This window comes from Filicampus tigris, chromosome 20, assembly GCF_054856515.1.
Source record: "Filicampus tigris isolate MCC_2025a chromosome 20, RoL_Ftig_1.0, whole genome shotgun sequence".
NCBI classification, from domain to species: Eukaryota; Metazoa; Chordata; class Actinopteri; order Syngnathiformes; family Syngnathidae; genus Filicampus; species Filicampus tigris.
Window position 1 is genome coordinate 1038591 of NC_141236.1, and position 19599 is coordinate 1058189.

At 44.6% G+C, this 19599-nt stretch overlaps 1 protein-coding gene and 1 pseudogene across 4 annotated transcripts in view; both read right to left on the minus strand.

Moving 5' to 3' along the window:
• Positions 1 to 19599, minus strand: part of epha7 (eph receptor A7) — a 155568-nt gene that overhangs the window by 18744 nt on the left and 117225 nt on the right. For all 4 annotated transcript variants that reach the window (XM_086017950.1, XM_086017951.1, XM_086017949.1 and 1 more), the window contains one exon: positions 3052 to 3177. In XM_086017950.1, the coding sequence (XP_085874076.1) occupies positions 3052 to 3177 (126 nt within the window). The remainder of the gene's footprint in view (positions 1 to 3051; positions 3178 to 19599) is intronic.
• On the minus strand, positions 4410 to 5434 carry LOC147127792 (uncharacterized; annotated as a pseudogene).

Sequence of the window (19599 nt, forward strand, 5' to 3'; positions counted from 1 at the left end):
ACAGGTCCAGTTTCATGAATATACAGTAGTCTTCTTTTTCTTTTTTTTTCTTCTTTTCTTCTTCTTCTTTATATCTGTTGATCCAGGCTAAAGCTATTTTTTTAATTTAGGGTATCCTAAATTAAGCAATTAAGAGGCAATTTGGAAAAAGTCTTAACTTTTAAGTCGAAAAGTTCACACGCCTGCAAAATTACACTGAATTGGTTTTATGCTTTGTGAATAAAAACCGGCCCTTGACCTGGGTACCCTTCCGGCCTCAAACCCATGCCGTTATTCATAAAAATTATCTTATCTTATCAGGTTTTGGGGTTTTGCCGAATATGTCGTCTTGCCACTACTCCCTGGGTGAAAAACTATGGAATTAAATGTCAGAATGGTGCGGAATGTACGGGTACTTAACATTAATTCCCTACTCTTAGGATCTTCATGATGATAAGGCTTTTTGTTACCACAAATGTTATTATGATGGGTTTTGATGATTAGCTGAATGCATTTAGAATCGAGGAAGACTTGTTCAGTGTTATAGGTGTGTCTGACGTGATTTTAGTATTGGCATCATGATGGGCAGTTGTCACATGAAAATGATGAAAGAACATACATTTGTGCCCAACTGCTGTTTCATATGAGCTGTCTGAAATGGCAGACAGCTGGCATGAACATCATACTGCACTGTTAACACTGCATTTTGTTGCTGTAACACTACTGGGTGTTGAACATTTAATACTTTGGTCAATTTTACAAAAACACAGGGTAGTATGGTTGTATATAGAGACTTTGCCAGCATTAAAATTAACATCACAAGTGTTGAATTAATGACAGCATATTTGCAATGTAATAACAACCTTTTTCTAAGGTTTGTAGTCATTAGGCTGCTATTTTCTCAAATGCATTTGGCCACCTAAAGAAATTTTGATGGTTCGACACAGTTTTTTTTGTATTCAACCTAATGCATGAGCAACATATCGATTCAACACTTTATACTGTGCATATTCACAAGTCAATGGGGGCTGGGGAGACGGCTTTGTGTAGACCAATCATGACTGTATTTACATATCGTCGCTATCCTGTGAAAAACACTTATTTCCATCCATCCATCCATTATCTGTACCGCTTCTCCTCACAAGGGTCGCGGGGCGTGCTGGAGCCTATCCCAGCTGTCTTTGGGCAGTAGGCGGGGGACACCCTGAACTGGTTGCCAGCCAATCGCAGGGCACACAGAGACAGACAAACATCCGCACTCACAATCACACCTAGGGGCAATTTAGACAGTCCAATCAACTTACCATGCATGTTTTTGGAATGTGGGAGGAAACCGGAGTGCCCGGAGAAAACCCACGCAGGCACGGGGAGAACATGCAAACTCCACACAGGGAGGCCGGAGCCGGGATCGAACCCACGACCTCTGAACTGTGAGGCGGACGTGCTAACCAGTCGACCACCGTGCCGCCTCACTTATTTCCATTTTTTCTCAATTTTTTTATTTTTACGTGAATGGTGTTTCCGCATTACAGACATCGCATTAACGTAAAAATTTAACATTTTTCCAAAATTGGACACAAGTGTTTTTCATTGGACAGCGACGATATGCAAAGTTGTGAAGCATAACAATAGTGATATTTGACTTTAATTTATTCCCACAAAAGGGATAAAGTGAACACTTGGGGTGTTAATGTCCTCGCTCCTTGATGGAGTTTCTGATTTGAAGGGATAGCATGTGAACAGAGGAGTGAGGAACGAGGACCTTGGAAGGTGCAAGTCGAGCAACAAGATGAGCCCACTGACTGCCTCTTGTATGTATCCTACAAACCATGGAATAATTACAATGAAGTTTTACCCTCTATGCTATTGCACACGTCAATTTACAATATCTAAAGATTAGGGGTGTAACAGTACGCTAAATCACATTTCGGTTTGGTTTCTTTGAAACTTCGGTTTGGTATATTTTCGGTCCAAAAAAAAACATTTTTTTTATGTTTATTTTGAAAAAATGACAATTAAATGGTACATTTTTTAGAAAAAATAAATAAAAGCGAACCATTCGGGTGATAATCTAAGAAATTACACCAGAATAAGAAATACATTAACAATAAAGATCACTTAATGTTGAAAATTATTCAGACACTGAAATCTTTAAACACTCAGCAGCAACAGCCTATGACTATGACACTAAGTATTCAAGTTAAAGACAAGTTGTCATTACAGCTCATTATATACTTTTTGTGATGGAAAAAATACATACAATAACAGTAACAATTATTGGTAATTATATTAAAACTCTTTTTAATAATGAAATACATTAACTAAAGACTTTAGAAATTATTTACACTTTTTAGGCATTGAAATCTTTGAATGTTCAACAGCATATTGTAATGAATTGAGTTATCGGTGTTGTGATCTGATTTGTGTGTTGCTGAGTTGGGATGTTTCAGAGGTTCATGAATGCATCGTACGGCTAGTGAGAGGAGCAGCGGAGAACGACGAAGAGAGCTGTTGTACTTTGTTTTTGGCTAAAAAGACTGATTGCTTCCTCGTCTAAGATACATTCAAAGCCGGATGATGCCGTTTTAAGTGTTATTAGGTTGGACGTGCTACCTGCAGCATAGCCGCCGATCTCATGTAGCAATGTCGGCACACAACTTTGGGACTTATCCGTACCTTTCCCCATCGGCGATTTTAACAGGAAAGTCAGAATGTTCCCAAACAGGGACCTTTGAGCTCTGGCTTGTTTGCGTATGCCATAATAATGCCATTTATCCATGCATTTATGATTTATCACGGCTTCTGGTATACTGGCTCCTCTTTTGTGCCGCCGCCCTCCTCTCCCGCATGCAACAGTCAATAGCACCCGTGCGTAAGCTTGCGCTAATAATAAAAACCATCAGAAACGGTATGCAAGGTGGACCGAACCGAACATGCCATACCGAAACGTATTAATACACCCACATGTACCGTTACACCCCTACTAAAGATACATCCTGTCTTCAAGGAGTGAATATTTGACTGTTTGTATCAAAGCTGCTAGAACGGACTAAATAGAAAGCTGAGACTCACCTGCTCCAATAACCCGTTCAATTTGAATGTAGGATGCATCCAGCTCCTTGGCAAATTGATGAACAGCTCTGTTTGGGTCGTCATTGGTTTCAGGGTCAATATATGTTTTGGTGCCTGGAAATTTAACTGAATAATAAAAAAAATAAAAAAATGGATTATTATTTCAATTTAAAATCCAAACCAGCAAGCAGTGGGTTAGATTTTTGGGTCTTGCGTTTACCCTCAAACCACCCTCCGCCATCCCTCTTCGGGTTAATCCTCATTTTTTCTGAGATCTGACTGGCCCAGGCTCAAGTAAATGATAAACCTATTCGATTCACCAAAACACTCCCATTATTGTTGTAAGAGGTGAATGAATTAAATGTTTTATGAAAAATTTGCAATTACTACATGATTTGGTTATGCACACCAGACAGTAATTATGTGGTGACATCACATTATGTGAGGTCGCTGATGGTGTAGTGATACATTCGCCCAACTAGTGTGTGGGCATCGTGGGATCGATTCCCGCTCAGTGACGGTGTGTGTGAGTGTTCGTCCCTGTGGGTGCCCTGTGACTGGCTGGCGACCAGTTCAGGGTGTAGTCTGCCTTTCGCTCGAAGTCAGCTGGGATAGGCTCCAGCATCCCCTGCACCCCTTTACAGGATAAGCGGTGTTGAAAATGACATGACATCATATCACGTTATGTGTGCGAGCCTGATAGCTAAAATAATAAAATACAACAGGGTCAGGATGGGTTGTGCTATATTGAATGATACGTTGCTAGATATATCCTACAGTACATTATTTTAGACTATTGTTGTACCAGCTACATTACAATTTGGCATGGAATAATTGTTCATTGACAAAGCGAGCAAATGTTAGCCTGTAAGTGTAAAATGTACTGTAATGATAGCATGGTGAAAAAATTGGAATTTGAAAGAGCAGCATCATTCTGACAATCAACATTGATACATGCATGATTTAATTCATACCATTCCTTAGACAATACGATATATAAAAGATTGGAAAAATCATTTTTTGATTGAAAAGATGCTAGTGCATCGAATCAAACCAAATCATTCCACTTTAAAATACACTATATCAAGGTAAGAATCGAATCATCTTTTATTAGGGAGATATACTGTATCTTACAAGAAAATGGCACATTTACCCCTCCATGAGCCATCACCTTATCATGGTGGAGGGGTTTGAGTGTCCCAATGATCCTAGGAGCTAAGTTGTTTGGGGCTTTATGCCCATAGCAGGGTCACCCATGGCAAGCAGGTCCTAGGTAAGGCACCAGACCAAGCACGGTTCAAAATACCCCAATGATGATTAAAACTATTGGAAAACATTTTCCCTTGCCCGGACGCAGGCTAGCGGGGCCTCGCTTTAGAGCCAGGCCTGGAGATGGGGCTCGAAGGCGAGCATCTGGTGGCCAGGCCTGCACCCATGGGGCCCGGCCTCAGCCCAAAAGGACAACGTGGGTCCCCCTTCCCATGGCCTCACCACCTGTGGAAGGGGCCAAAGGGGTCAGGTGCAAAGAGAGCTTGACGGCGGCACAAGACGGGACCTTGGCAGTCCGATTCCCACCTACAGAAGCTGGCTCTAGCAAAGCTGTCGCCTCCGTGGTGAACTGAATCTTATGAAAGCTTTAATTTGCTCGTACACATCTGTATATAATTTTACACATTACACATTATTTTGGAATGGCTGCTGTCATGTGATCGGAAATCAGCTTTAGCAGACGAAATCAAGGTCACGTGAAAATATTGCGAGGCATGAAAGTTTCAACTTCAAAAGTTTCAACTCCCACCTCCGGCATAACTTCTCCCACGTCCCGAGGGCGGTGGCGTACATTGAATACGAGTGGAACCCTGTAAGGTGCCGTCAAGCTGAAGAAGGAAACCTATCGGGTCTTTTTGGCCTGTGGGACTCCCAAAGCAGCTTATGGGTACCGGCTGGCCAAGCGGAAAGCAGTCGTGGTGGCCACCGAGGCAAAAACTCGGACGTATGAGGAGTTTGGCGAGGCCATGGAGAATAACTTTCAGACAGCTTCAAAGAAATTATGGTCCACCATCCGGCGTCTCAGGAGGGGGAAGTAGTGCACTGTCAACACTGTATAGAATTGGGATGAGGTACTGCTGACCTCAACACAGGATGTTGTGAATCGGTGGAGAGAATACTTCAAAGACGTCCTTGAATCTACCGACATGCGTTCCCATGAGGAAGTAGAACCAGGGATGTGTGAGGCGGGGTTTACCATCTCTGGTGTGGAGATCACCGAGGTAATTAAAAAGCTCCTCGGTGGAAAGACTCCCGGGGTAGATGAGATCCGCCCAGAGTTCTTAAAGGCTCTCGATGTTGTGGGGGTGTCCTGGTTGACACGCCTCTGCAACATCGCATGGACATCGGGCATGGTGCCTCTGGATTGGCAGACCTGGGTGGTGGTTACCCTTTTTAAGAAGGGGGACTGGAGGGTGTGTTCCAACTAGCCTTCCTGGTAAGGTCTATTCAGGTGTGCTGAAGAGGAGGGTCTGTCAAGAAGTTGAATTTAAGATTCAGGAGGAGCAGTGTGGACTTTGTCCTGGCCGTGGAACAGCGGGCCGTCTCTACACTCTCAGCAAGGTACTCGAGGGGTGCATGGGAGTTCGCTCAACCAGTCTACATGTGCTTTGTGGATTTGAGAAGGTGTTTGATTGTGTACAACTCTCACTGGAACGGTTCGCAGGCCGAATGTGAGGCAGTCGGGATGAAAGTCAGCACCTCCAGATCTAAGACCATGGTCCTCAGTCGGAAAAGCGTGGCGTGCCCTCTCCAGGTCGGGGATGAGATACTGCCCCAAGTGGAGGAGTTCAAGTATCTTGGCGTCTTGTTCACGAGTAAGAGGAGGATGGAGTGGGACATCGATAGGCGGATCGGTGCAGCGTCTGCAGTGATGCAGACTCTGTATCTGTCCGTCATGGTGAAGAGAATTTACCAATTGATGTACGTTCCTACCCTCGCCTATTGTCAAGACCCTGACAATGACTCAGGACATGCTGGAGGGACTATGTCTCCCAGATGGCTTGGGAATGCCTCGGGATGCCCAAGGAAGAGCTGGATGATGTGACTGGTGAGAGGGAAGTCTGGGCTTCCTTGCTTAAGCTGCTACCCCTGTGGCCCAACCTCGGATAAGCGGAAGACAATGGATGGATGGATGAAAAATGGCACATTTACAGTACTAACAAGTTCATTCAAGCTTATGTAAGACGACAATAAAAACGTCCCCCTCCATTAGCGGTCACCTTACCGGGAGGGTTTGAGTCTCCCAATGATCCTAGGAGCTAAATTGTCAGTGGCTTTATGCCCCAAGCAGGGTCACCTATGGCAAAGAGGTCCTAGATGAGGGACCATACAAAGCACGGCTCTCCGACATGATGAACAACAAAATTGCATAACGATTTCCCTTGCCCAGATGTGGGTCACTGGGCCCCCCCTCTGGAGCCAGGCCTGGAAGTGGGGCTTGTTGGCGAGCGCCTGGTGCTGGGCCTGCACCCATGGGTCCCAGCCGGGCTAAACCCGAAAAGGCAATGTGGGTGCCCCTTCCCATGGGCTCACCACCTGTGTGAGGGGCCAAAGGGGTTGGTTGCCGTGTGAGCGGGTCGGCAGCGAAAGGCAGGGATCTTGGCAGTCCGATGCCCGGCTACAGGAACTTGCTCTAGGGACATGGAATGTCACCTCTTTGGCAGGGAAGGAGCCTGAGCTGGTGTACGAGGCAGAGAAGTTATAGACATATTTGGGCTCACCTCCACACACAGCTTCGACTCAGGTACCAGTCCTCTCAAGAGGGGTTGGACATGCTTCCACTCTTGAGTTGCCGAGCAGGTTTGGGCATACTTATTGCCCTCCAGCTTAGTGCCTGTATGTTGGGGTTCAATTCGGTGGAAGAGATGGCGGAATGGGTCCTGATTGTTTTGTGCCTATGCACCAAACAGCAGTTCAGAGTAGCCACCCTTATGGAGTCCTTGGAGTGTGCTGGAGAGCGTGGGGACTCCATCGTTCTGCTGGGGAACAACAATGCTCACATGGGCAATGGAGGAACGGACCCCCGATATAAACCTGAGTGGTGTTTTGTAACTGGACTTCTCTGCTCGTCACGGATTGTCCATAATGAACACAATGTTCAAACATAACGGTGTCCATATGTGCACTTGGCGCCAGGACACCCTAGACCGCAGTTTGATGATCGACTTTGAGTCAGCAGAGTTGTCAACTGATCACTTGACAGCACCCGGTGGTGTGTTGGCTCCGATGGTGCGGGAAGGTGCGATCCGACATGGTATACCCAAACGTATTGTGAGGGTTTGCTGGGAATGTCTGGCAGAATCCCCTTTCAGAGAGAGTTTAAACTCCCTCCTCCGGCAGTAGGCAGGGGACATTAAGTCTGAGTAGGCCATGTTTCATGCCTCCATTGTTGAGGCGGCCGGTCAGAGTTGTGGTCGTAAGGTGGTCAGTGCCTGTTGTGGCAGCAATCCCTGAACATGGTGATGAACACTGGCGGTAAGGGATTCTGTCAAGCTGAGGAAGGAATCCTATCAGGCCTCTTTGGCCTGTTGGACTCTGGAGGCAGCTGAGGAAAAAAAAAAGTGAGAGGAGTTCCGCAAGGCCATGGAAAAAGACTTCCGGACATCTTCGAGGAAATTCTTGTCCACCATCCGGCATCTCAGGAGGGGGAAACAGTGCACCAATAACATTGTGGGTAGTGGAGATGGGGTGCTGCTGACCTCGACGAAGGTTGTTGTGAGTCGGTATGGAGAATACTTCGAAGACCCCCGCAATTCCACCAACACTCCTTCCAATGGGGGAGCAGAGCCTTTGAGGTGGGCTCTCCTATCTCTGGGGTTGAAGGAACCAAGGTAGTTAAAAAGCTACTGGGTGGCAAAGCCCTGGGGGTGGATGAGATCTGCCCGGAGTTCCTAAGTTTTTCTCGATTGGCAGACTGGGGTTGTGGTTCCCCTTTTTAAGAAGAAGTAGAAGAGCTGGCATGCACGACTGCTCCCATTTATTTCTTTAACCGCTTCGCTTTTACTGTGCTCAGCCCAAGCTCTGCTCACAGCCGAACTTTGTATTGATTGGCTAGCATGGAGGCCGCACAGCAAATCATATATGGGGATATAGATGAAACAAAGAGGGATATAGAAGGACAAAGAGGGATATTCCTGTGAGTAGGATGTTAACCGTGGGATGAGGGACAGTCTTAATTATCTATTGCAAAGGTACAGGTCAAAGTAATTCCACAGAGTCTGTGTATATGCTAAACCCTTCACAGTAAAATTGGTATTTCTTTTTTAATTGGAGTCATTTTTACAGTACAGTAATTGAGTTGTATTTCAATATTTTGCTGTAAAATTGCCTCCCTCAGCCATTTAAGTGTGAGTACATTTTGAGGATGAATCAAATTTACTGAGAGTACATGAAGCCCCCTACTCTCATCACTGTAAAATGTGGGTGAGTAACTTGTTCTCATCAAATAAACAATTTTAATCGTTTGGAGGACAATTAATCCATTACTTTGAGTAAAATTTGCTTTGAATATGTTTCTTTATTCCAAGTGTAAATTTTACTCTGGGACGAAAAATAGCTTTTTTCGGAGTATAATTATCCTTGATAAGAGTAAAATGTACTCTGCAAAATTTTTATAGTCTCTCCATTTCACTTCTGGAATGAATAAATATGGTAAAAATGAAAATTTTACCTCAAATTATTTTCCAGAACCCTATTCAAACTAATGTTGAATTGATTTCAAACACTACACTGTATAAATTGTTGGGTCAAAAAAATAACCTAATTTCCACTACTTGGGTCAGTCTGACCCAACATTCTGTGTTGTTTTGTCCAAAACAAGCCAATTTTCTGGGTAGTTTTGAACAAAACGAGCGGATGTTTTGGGTTGTTTAATACAAAATGACCCAATTTCAAAGAAAGTTTTTTACAATTATTTTCTACAATTGTACCTTATATTTTTTACGTGTAACGAGACTCAATGTTTCCGAATACCATACCAAATTGGCAAAAAAGAAAAGAACCAACAATTCTCTCACAGCTGTGAATCGATTCCCATCATTCACCCCAAAAGAGACGTTCAAAAGATCTCACTTGGGTGTTGACATCTAAGTTATTTTAAATCATTTTTTGTATCAAGACGATGGAATACTGCTGATTGACTAATGAGCTGCTGTTGGGTTGGAGAGAGGCCAAAATCCATGCTAGCTAAAAACTGCATGAAAAGTCTCTCTGAAAAGAGCTCTGCTCTCTGTGCACATACAGTGGGGCAGAAAGTATTTAGGTCAGACACCGATTGTGCTAATCCTCCCATTTAAAATGATGACAACGGTCTGTAAGTTATCATAGTTACACTTCAACTGTGAGACACAATGTAAAAAAAAAATTCTGAAATCACACTTTAAGATTTTTAAAGGATTTATGTGTATATTATGGTGGAAAGTAAGTACTGCATTTGGTCAATAACAAAAGTTCAACTTAACACATAAATTAACCTTTATTGACAATGAAAGGAGTGAAACGTTTACTGTAGGTCTAAACCAGATTTGCACACACTGTTGCGGGTATTTTGTCCCATTACTCCATGCAAGTTTCCTCTAGTGCAGTGATGTTTTGAGGCTGTCGCAACACAGACTACCAACTCCCTCCGCAGACTTTCTAGTCCCTCTAGTACTTTTAAATGCTTCTTATGCAGCCATGGTGTCCTGAGATTCCTACCTACCTGTCAAGGTATCCTACCAACAATGCCAAGAGTGAGGTAGGTTCGGGTTGGGGTTAGGGTTAGGCTGTCAAATTAGCCTATGGTAGGAAGTGTTGCTATTGAGTGATACTCCAGATTGTTGTGGTTGTTATACATAGTGTCATATATATTGCTTAGGGGCTGGACTCGTACCTCAAATCTGTGCTTGCTGTTTGTTAACTATTTAATCCTGAATCCATTTGAATGGATTACTAATGGTACTTTAGTTGAAAAACATGTCACAGATAAAAAAGGTACCATTAAATTTTGTCATGATGGTAAATGAAGCACACTTTTGTAGTCCTTTATCTACACCATATGTTATATTACAAAGCCTCAAATTCACTTTTTTGAAAACACATCAAGTGTACATACGTTCTAACGGCACCGCAGCATCAATCTTAAATTTAAGATAGTTACTTATTTCAATCACCAGGATCGCCTACTGTACATTGTCCAATGGCACAACTCAGGATGTTCTTCTAACCATCAATTTTCTCAAGCGCTTATCCTTTTGGACTAATTTTAAATCTGTCCGCTTGTCGTAAAAGTTGCTAGCTAGCGCAAAGCTAACCAGTGTATTTTCATGTATTCTCCGACGTGCAAGCGACCAAACTGCCTTGGACTGCTGCTGTGACAGCATGAAGCAAGCAATGAAGTAACAAAGATAAGGGCGATAAACTGTCTAGCTGGGCTTCATTGATTGCCTAACAGTTTAATTTAATGCTCGATTCAGTGTTTTGTTTTCGAATGCAGCGGGGTGTCACACGGCACATGCGCTTCTCCCACATACTGTACATACAGTGGATACGGAAACTATTCAGACCCATTGAAATGTTTCAGTTTCTGTGTCACTGCAGCCATTTGCAAAAATAAAACTCAGCACCTTATCTTGACAGAAAAAAAACAGAAATGTAAAAATGTTTGCATATTTATTAAAAAAGAAAAACTGAAATATCACATGGTCATAAGTATTCAGACCCTGTGCTCAGTATTGAGTAGAAGCACCCATTTGAGCTAGTAAAGCCATGAATCGTCTAGGCAGGGGTGTCAAAGTCAAATGGACGGAGGGCCAAATAAAAAAAATTGCTACAAGCCAAGGACCGGACTGATAGAATGTTCATTTAATTTTTTTTAAATGTCCAGATTGGATCGGGCCCTTCGCGACTGCTGATGTCACTCTATATTTCTATAATATATTTCTTTGCCTCTATGTTTGCCACCCCCTTGGCTGTTGTGTTTTTATGTTCGGAGTTACTAAATAAAAAATAAAATAAAGTACATTACTTCTACTTTTGTGAGACACGTCTATTTATTGTGGTCTACAACAACACAGACAAAGAATAACCTAGCAACATCATCCAATGTGCATCCATTTGTTAACAATCTGACTAAACGTTACAATTCACTGTAGTAAGCAATTAAACAGCCAAACAATACATACAATACAGTGAATACACATTCATATGTTTCATCACTAGAATAGTTAGCATACTAGCCGAAATAACTAACTGGTGTTCAACGTGACATCACTCACGAGAACATATTTATGCTATTATGCACAGCAGTTACCTGACACGATTAAACTCACCTTTTAACATTTACACACAACAACAAACGTGGTGAAACACGGGCAATCTGCAACTACTGAGTTTTCTGGCATGAACAAACTACGAGCTGTGTTGAAGGAGGAAAAAGAAAAGAAACACGTCACTCGCTATCAACAGTTAGCGCTCTAAGAGCGTTCAATGCCTGCTCACGGTGTGGGACATCTCAGCACTACGTCGAAACTCAATGAATTTATCAAATGCCAACAATTACGAATAGTAAAATAACGTAAGCTTTCTAACACAAAGTATTTCTTAATAAAGCGTGTTTTATTCGGAATAACTTTTCACCACAATACGATTCTGAAAGCCACGAAACAGTGACGTGAAGTCTTCAGTCAGCACGTGGACAACCGAAGGATGATCCTCGCAAAAGTAGCGGTAATGTTGGTTATTTTATTTTATATTTAGTAAACACAACAGCCAGGGGGTGGAAAACATAGATGGAAAGAAATATATTACAGAAATAGTGTAACGAATTGGGTTATCTGTGTTGTGGTCGAATTTGCGTTTTGCCGGGGTGTGTTTCCGAGGTTAGTGAATGCATCGCGCAGATCGCTGGATGGAAGGGGATGGAAGCGAGAGGAGCGGAGGAGGAGAGCCGTTTCACTTTTTTGACTGAACGGTTGTCGTACTGTATTGGCGTCGGCTGTGGCCCACAGTAGCAGGTTGGCCTAATAAAAACGTGATAATTAAACTACATCTGTGTTCTTGGAAGATGCTACAATATATTTTAAAGCGTGACGTCATCGGCAGGCACGGAGGACCCAATCACATCTGCTACCCACACTGGCTTGCTGCGGTCTGCGGGCCCGATCTAATGATAAAGCAATATCATCCCAGGGGCCGTAGAAAACATTCTTGCGGGCCAGATGTGGCCCGCGGGCCTTGACTTTGACATATATGGTCTAGGGAATGATGCAACAAGTTTTTCACACCTGGATTTGGGCATCCACTGCCATTCTTCCTTGCAGATCTTTTACAGTTCTGTCAGGTTGGATGGTGAACGTTGGTTGACAGCCATTTTCAGGTCTCTCCATAGATGCTCAATTGGGTTTAAGTTAGGGCTCTGGCTGGGCCAGACAAAAACAGTCACAGAGTTGTTCTGAAGCCACTTCTTTGTTATTTTAGCTTTGTGCTTCGGGTCATTGTCCTGTTAAAAGGTGAACCTTTGGCCCAGTCTGAGGTTCTAAGCACTCTGGAAGAGGTTTTACTCCAGGATATCTCTGTACTTGACTGCATTCATCTTTCCTTCAATTGCAACCAGTCGTCCTGTCCCTGCAGCTGATAAACACACCCACAACATGATGTTCCCACCACCATGTTTCACTGTAGGGATTCTATTGGGCAGATGATGAGCAGTGCCTGGTTTTCTCCACACATACCGCTTAGAATTAACACCAAAAAGTTCGATCTCTGGTCTGATGAGACCTTATATCTTATAGTCTGGGAGTCCTACTGCATCTCTGGAGCTCAGCCACAGTGATCTTTGGGGTCTTCTTTACCCAGGCCACCAAGGCTCTTCTCCCACGATTGCTCAGTTTGGCTGGGCGGCCAGTTGGAGGAAGAGTTGTGGTCGTCGCAACCTTCTTCCATTTGAGGGTTATGGAGGCCACTGTGCTCTTAGGAACCTTGAGTGCTGCAGAAATTATTTTGTAACCTTGGCCAGACCTGTGCCTTATCACAATTCTGTCTCTGATCACCTTGGACAGTTCCCTCAACCTCATGATTCTCATTTGCTCTGACATGCACTGTGAGCTGTAAGGTATTATTTAGAGTCTTAGGTGTGTGCCTTTCCTAATAAAGTCCAGCAGAACCATCTCTAGGAGGATCAGAAGAAATGGCCAGCATGTGAGTTAAATAAGAAGGTCACTGGAAAGGGTCTGAATACTTATGACCGTATATTTCATTTTTTCTTTTTCATAATGTTATGACTGGTTGTTTGCGTGATGTATCAGTGTCCCTGCAGTTTCTATGGTCCTTTTATCCTTTTATGGTTTGTCCTTTCTGATGTCACATAGGCCTAAAGTCTTACAGTTTAAATCTTTGAGTTACACACTGACACATTGTCAGTACGTCAAACCTTCTTGGAATGAGGATGCGAACTTTCTTCCAGTCCTGATTTCTGTTGTTACTTTATATTTTCGTTGATAAAGACTTTTTATTCTTCAACTTCGTGTCATATCTGCGTATGGGTCCAAATCCCGATCCTAAGAGAACGTTGACCAGTCATGGACCCAGCAGACTCAGACACTCCCCTCAAGCCAGAGACGTCACCACCTGTTCCCCCCACCTCCAATCGGGGAGTGATTGTCTCACCGGCTGCTGCTTTGCTTTTTCACTCGGAACCTCTCGTGTCACTCCTCCACGATGGGTCACTCAAGCCATCGCATGTCCCAGTGTGCCTCTGTCTTTTCTTCCACGTCTCTCTCATCTTTGCCATCTACTTGTCCTAGTTTTGCACATTTCCCTTCTAGTTTGACACCCGATGTTTTGTTCTTAGACTCAGATTTTTCTGACTGTGAAGATGGCCATGATTTGGTTAATCTCCTTTCTGATTCTGATTCTGACATTGATTTTATGCTTTCTGGTTTTTCAAGCCCTTCTCAGTTTTTGTAAGATGATGATCTCTTAGTTTCCGATTCAGATTTTGACACTGATTTTTGTTTTCCGAGTCTCTTCCCAAGTCACTATTCAAGCCCTTGTCAGTTTTTGTCACGTTTTTCCGATGATGATTCCTTAGTATCCGATTCAGATTTTGACACTGATTTTGGTTTTCCCGGTCCCTTCCACGGTCATTATTCAAGCCCTTGTCAGTTTGTGTCACGTTTTTTTGATGATGATCCCTTAGTGTCCACTCCACAACCCTTCCCGTCAGACTCTGGCTTGGGCGTTAGGTTGGCCATTTACACAGGATGATCGCGGGGTGGCCTACGTAGGCATCCGAGTCGATGTTCTGGTTCCTCTCGTAAATCTGCCTTTTCCAAGTCGCGTCACTCCGAACCTGTACCCTTAGTGTCCACCACTGAACCCTTCCCTTCAGACCCTTCTTTGGGTGCCCGGTTGGCCATTTACACGGGACCCCCGCGGGGTGGCCAACATAGGTGTCCAAGTAGAGATTCTGGTTCCTCCTCAGCTTTTTCCAAGACACGTCTTTACGAACCTATACCCAAGCCACTATACTCGGCACCTCGTACACTGCGTACTTCTTCACCTAGTCCCGTTCATCGCGTTTCTTCTAGTTTACCTTCCTCACTATCTGTACTCCAAGCCCCTCGTGTCTCGTATGCGTTCCAACCTCTATGGTGGCAGGCTCCCATGCCAGCTCCTTGGCAGTTCCAGGCCCCATTCCTGTTGCCTTAGCAAATGCAGCCCCCCCTTGCCGGCACCTTGGCATCTACAGGCTCCCATGCCAGCTCCTCGGCAGTTCCAGGCCCCGTTCCCAGTGCCTCAACAAATGCCGGCCCCCGTCCCGGTGCCCCAGCAGTGCCAGGCCCCCTTTCTGGCACCTCAGCAACTACAGGCTCCCATGCTGGCTCCTCGGCACCTGGTACCTCAGGAGTGCCAGGCCCTCTACCCTGCACCTCTGCAACTACAGGCTCCCATGCCGGCTCCTCTGCAGTGCCAAGCCCCCTTCCCGGCACCTCAGCAAATGTTGGCCCCCGTCCCAGTGCCTCTGCAATGCCAGGCTCATCTTCCTGGCGCTTCAGAAAATGCAGGTCCCCATCCTGGCTCCTTAGCACCACCAAGCTCTGACTCACCCCCAGCGGCGCAAGCTTTGAGCCTCCTTCCGATTCTGCTACGACAGCGCAAGGCCTTCGGCTGCTCTCTGATTCTGCTCCAGTGACGAAAGGCCTTTGGCTGCCCTTCGATTCTGTTCTGGCAGTGCAACCTCTGCGGCTGCCCTTTGATTCTGCTACGACGGCTGCGGCAGCGCAACCTCTGCGACTGCCCTTGGATTCTGCTACGACGGCTCCGGCAGCGCAACCTCTGCGGCTGCCCTTGGATTCTGCTACGACGGCTCCGGCAGCGCAACTTCTGTGGCTGCCCTTGGATTCTGCTACTACGGCTCCGGCAGCGCAACCTCTGTGGCTGCCCTTGGATTCTGCTACGACGGCTCCGGCAGCGCAACTTCTGCGGCTGCCCTTGGATTCTGCTACGACGGCTCCGGCAGCGCAACCTTTGCGGCTGCCCTTGGATTCTGCTACGACGGCACAAGACCTTTGGCTGCCCTCTGACTCGGCTCTGGTGGCGCAACCTCTGCGGCTGCTTTTGGATTCTGCTACAGCGGCGCAAGGCCTGAGGCTGCCATCATCCCCTGTGTGGCCCCCTGGACGCCAACAGGACTAGCCCCACCAAGAACCTCTTGCCCGGCCTTCAGGTGGGACACTAGATTTTCCCTGCCCTGACCCTCTCATCTGGCCTCCGGGTCGCACACCAGACTTGTCCAGCCAAGACCTTCTCGTCTGGCCTCCTGGGCGTCCACCGGACTGGCCCCACGGAGAACCTCTTGTCCGGCCTTCAGAAGGGCCACTAGATTGTCCCTGCCCTGACCCTCTCGTCTGGCCTCCGGGTCGCCCACCAGATTGTTCCTGACAAACCCTCTCGTCTGGCCTCCTGGACGCCCACTGGACTGGTTCCACCAGAAACCTCTTTTCTGGCCTTCTCCGATCTGTTCTTGATTTTGGTTTTGCTTTAGAATTTGGTTTCATGTTTTCATCAGGATTCTTTTGTGTCTGTTTAGTTAATTTAATTCTTGTTGTTTTATACTTAAATTTCATTGGGGTTTTTTTGCCCCTTGTGTCTGTTGTTGTTTTAGATCCTGGGCACCAGGTGGTGCCTCTTGAGGGGGGGTACTGTTATGACTGGTTGTTTACGTGATGTATCAGTATCCCTGCAGTTGCTATGGTCCTTTTATCCTTTTATGGTGTCTGATGTCATATAGGCCTGAAATCTTACAGTTTAATTTTTTGAGTCATACACTGACACATTGTCAGTACGTCAAACCTTCTTGGAGTGAGGATGCAAACTCTCTTCCAGTCCTGATCTCTGTTGTTATTTTGGATTTTTGTTGATAAAGACTTTTTATTTTTCAACTTCGTGTCATATCTGCGTATGGGTCCAAATCCCGATCCTCACAGGACACATACATTTGCAAAAAATTAAGTTTTCTTTCTATCAAGATGGAGTGTTGAGTGTCCATTAGTGATAAATAAAATTAACCTTTAAAATGGCTGCAATCTTAGAAAGTGAAACATTTCCAGGGGTCTCAATATTTTCCGTGCCCATTGTACGTCACACATTGACGTGAGACACATGACGTGATGTGACTCGAATCTGGAAATATTCATTTAGCGTGCCTTTTTCACCGCCCATTTCTGCTTATCATTGTTTATTCGCTTGTTAGTGAGACATCCATATGCTTTGTATTCCGCCATTATAGCTTTTTCATAGACCAGAATCCTTGTGCGAGCAGGTACTGCCAACGGCAGCCAAGAGTGATCCAGACTCGCCTTGCAACAACGCGACATCACAGCTCCACTTTCAGCATGCCAAGAAGGAGCAAATATGTCTGCGCGCTTAACTGCCATGGCCTCAGACAGAAAGGTCTCGTGAGCTATTTTCATCTTGATTTAACCCATTAAGGACGGGAGCGCATAACCGCGTTTCTAACACTAAAGCCGGGAGCGCTGTTGCGTGTTTCGCTCTTAAAGCCGAGAGAGCGTATACTAATGTTGTTCCGATACCGATACTGGTATCGGTAGGTTACCCGATACCGCATTAAAACGCTGGTATCGGATCGGGTGGTACTCACAAATAAAACGCAGACGCCGGTTATCGATACTGGTATCATTATTTGAACACAGCGCGCATATTTGAGAGCAGCATGCAGAAGGAAAATACAAGGAGAAGCCTTATCCATTATTAGCGTTACTGGTCATCGGTCTACTTATGTCTAGTTTGGTGAAAAAGGTCGCTATAAGGACATACATCACCACATTGGAGGCAGTTGCTTGGGGGGACATTGATGCTATCAAGAGCCTGCAATTACTTTGGGGGCATGTCGGCTGGATCATTCTCTCGTAGCAAAGTATGTTGCTTTTTTTGACACAGTACATCGATCACTAGTTTAATGGCGTAAAACGTCTTTCATGAAATGGTGTGTGTCCAGATAAACTCGTCTTTATGACCCGTCGAAGATTTTCGAGCTCGCCCTAGCTTGCTAACTGCTAACAAAGAGACGAGTTTGTTTACAACACATCCCTCAGCAAAATATTCTATAATGTAATGTTCCATCAACGTATATGAAATTTGTATACCTATACAATTGACAGATTAATGTTGAACAGCAGTGCAAAGTAAATCTTGAATGAAAAGTAAAAAGAAAATAACTGATATAAAGTCATCAGATCATAACCTTGTATGTTGTGAAGATTTGACAGCCATTGCGCGCGTCTGCTTTGAAACAACTTCGTTTTTGCCTCCGGTTAATTTGAATCACTGCCGGTATCACAAAATAAAATCTCTAGTTGACCGATTAGGGCAACCATAAACAGCACAGATGTTAACCATTTTTAGAAACACATGACGGACTTCTGTTATCTCACTCACTCAACCGCCTGCCCCTCTGGCAGCATACAAATGTGACGTCACGCATTGGGGGGGTCGGTTAGAATCACTGAATGTATTTTAGAAGTACAAATGCTGCACCTTGCTTTATTACAAATGTACATTCATGTGAATACAGTATGCATCCCATGTTTCACTCTCACAAGCACGAAGAGCTATGAAAATAGGCTGTTTATTCAACATATGTATTTTGTGTGTATATGTTAAAACAGATCATTCGCAAGTGATGATTTAAATATGAATAATTTTACATCCGAGTGAGTGTGCAATTCTTTAGAATTACAAAAAAAATTGCGCTTATTTTGGATTTTTTTTTAAACAGCGAGGTATCGGCCGATGACGATACTGCACAGCCAGGTAGCGGAATCGGTATTGGGGCCAAAAAGTGGTATCAGAACAACACTAGCGTATACGTCATTTTCTTTTTTTAATCTAATTCTCGGTCTCTTAGCCAATGAACTGCATCAGAACATGCATGTGACGGTGTCGTGAGTTGTCAGAGGATATCCGGATTTTTTTCGAGGAATAATGGGCTCACAGTTGATCGCGAGAGCTCTGCCATAAGTCACGGCAGTGATATAGATCACACGCTCGCGGACTTTAAAGCTGTGAAACCAGCCAAACGTGATGCATGGTTAAGATATATATTCGTAGACAATGACGATTTCAAAGTCTTTGTAAGAGAATAAATACAGCATTGTAATTACTACTCCATCCATCCATCCATTATCGGTACCGCTTCTCCTCACAAGGGTCGCGGGGCGTGCTGGAGCCTATCCCAGCTGTCTTTGGGCAGTAGGCGGGGGACACCCTGAACTGGTTGCCAGCCAATCGCAGGGCACACAGAGACAAACATCCGCACTCACAATCACACCTAGGGGCAATTTAGAGTATCCAATCAACTTACCATGCATGTTTTTGGAATGTGGGAGGAAACCGGAGTGCCCGGAGAAAACCCACGCAGGCACGGGGAGAACATGCAAACTCCACACAGGGAGGCCGGAGCCGGGATCGAACCCGCGACCTCTGAACTGTGAGGCGGACGTGCTAACCAGTCGACCACCGTGCCGCCCGTAATTACTACTCGATTTTTTTAATTAAAAATAGTTCTTCACTTGCATCTTCAATTGAAACAGTAAAGATGAATAAATTCATGCCTGTGTGAAAGCCAGATGTCCAAGCTCTCAAATTCTTTTGGAGTTATGTTTCTATCTGGGGCTGAAATATTAATTATTTTGTAGGTGGCGAAAATGTCAGGTTTTCAAGGGTGACTCCAAAGACGACTGTAGGTTTTAGAGAGATGTCTCACGAGGGGCTTTAGGCTTTAATGGGTTAACTCATTCACTGCCAGACATTTTCAGACCCTCTTTTACCCTAACGTTTGAAAAAATTGGAAAAAAAAAAAAACATTCCTGGGATTGAATGGCTGGACTGTGAAAAGACAAGTAAATTTGTCAATGGCAGTGAATGAGTGTACTTTTATAGGTTAATTGTTTTTCCATTTCATTTTTTGAGATGTAAATGTAGATTCATTTTTTTAGAGAT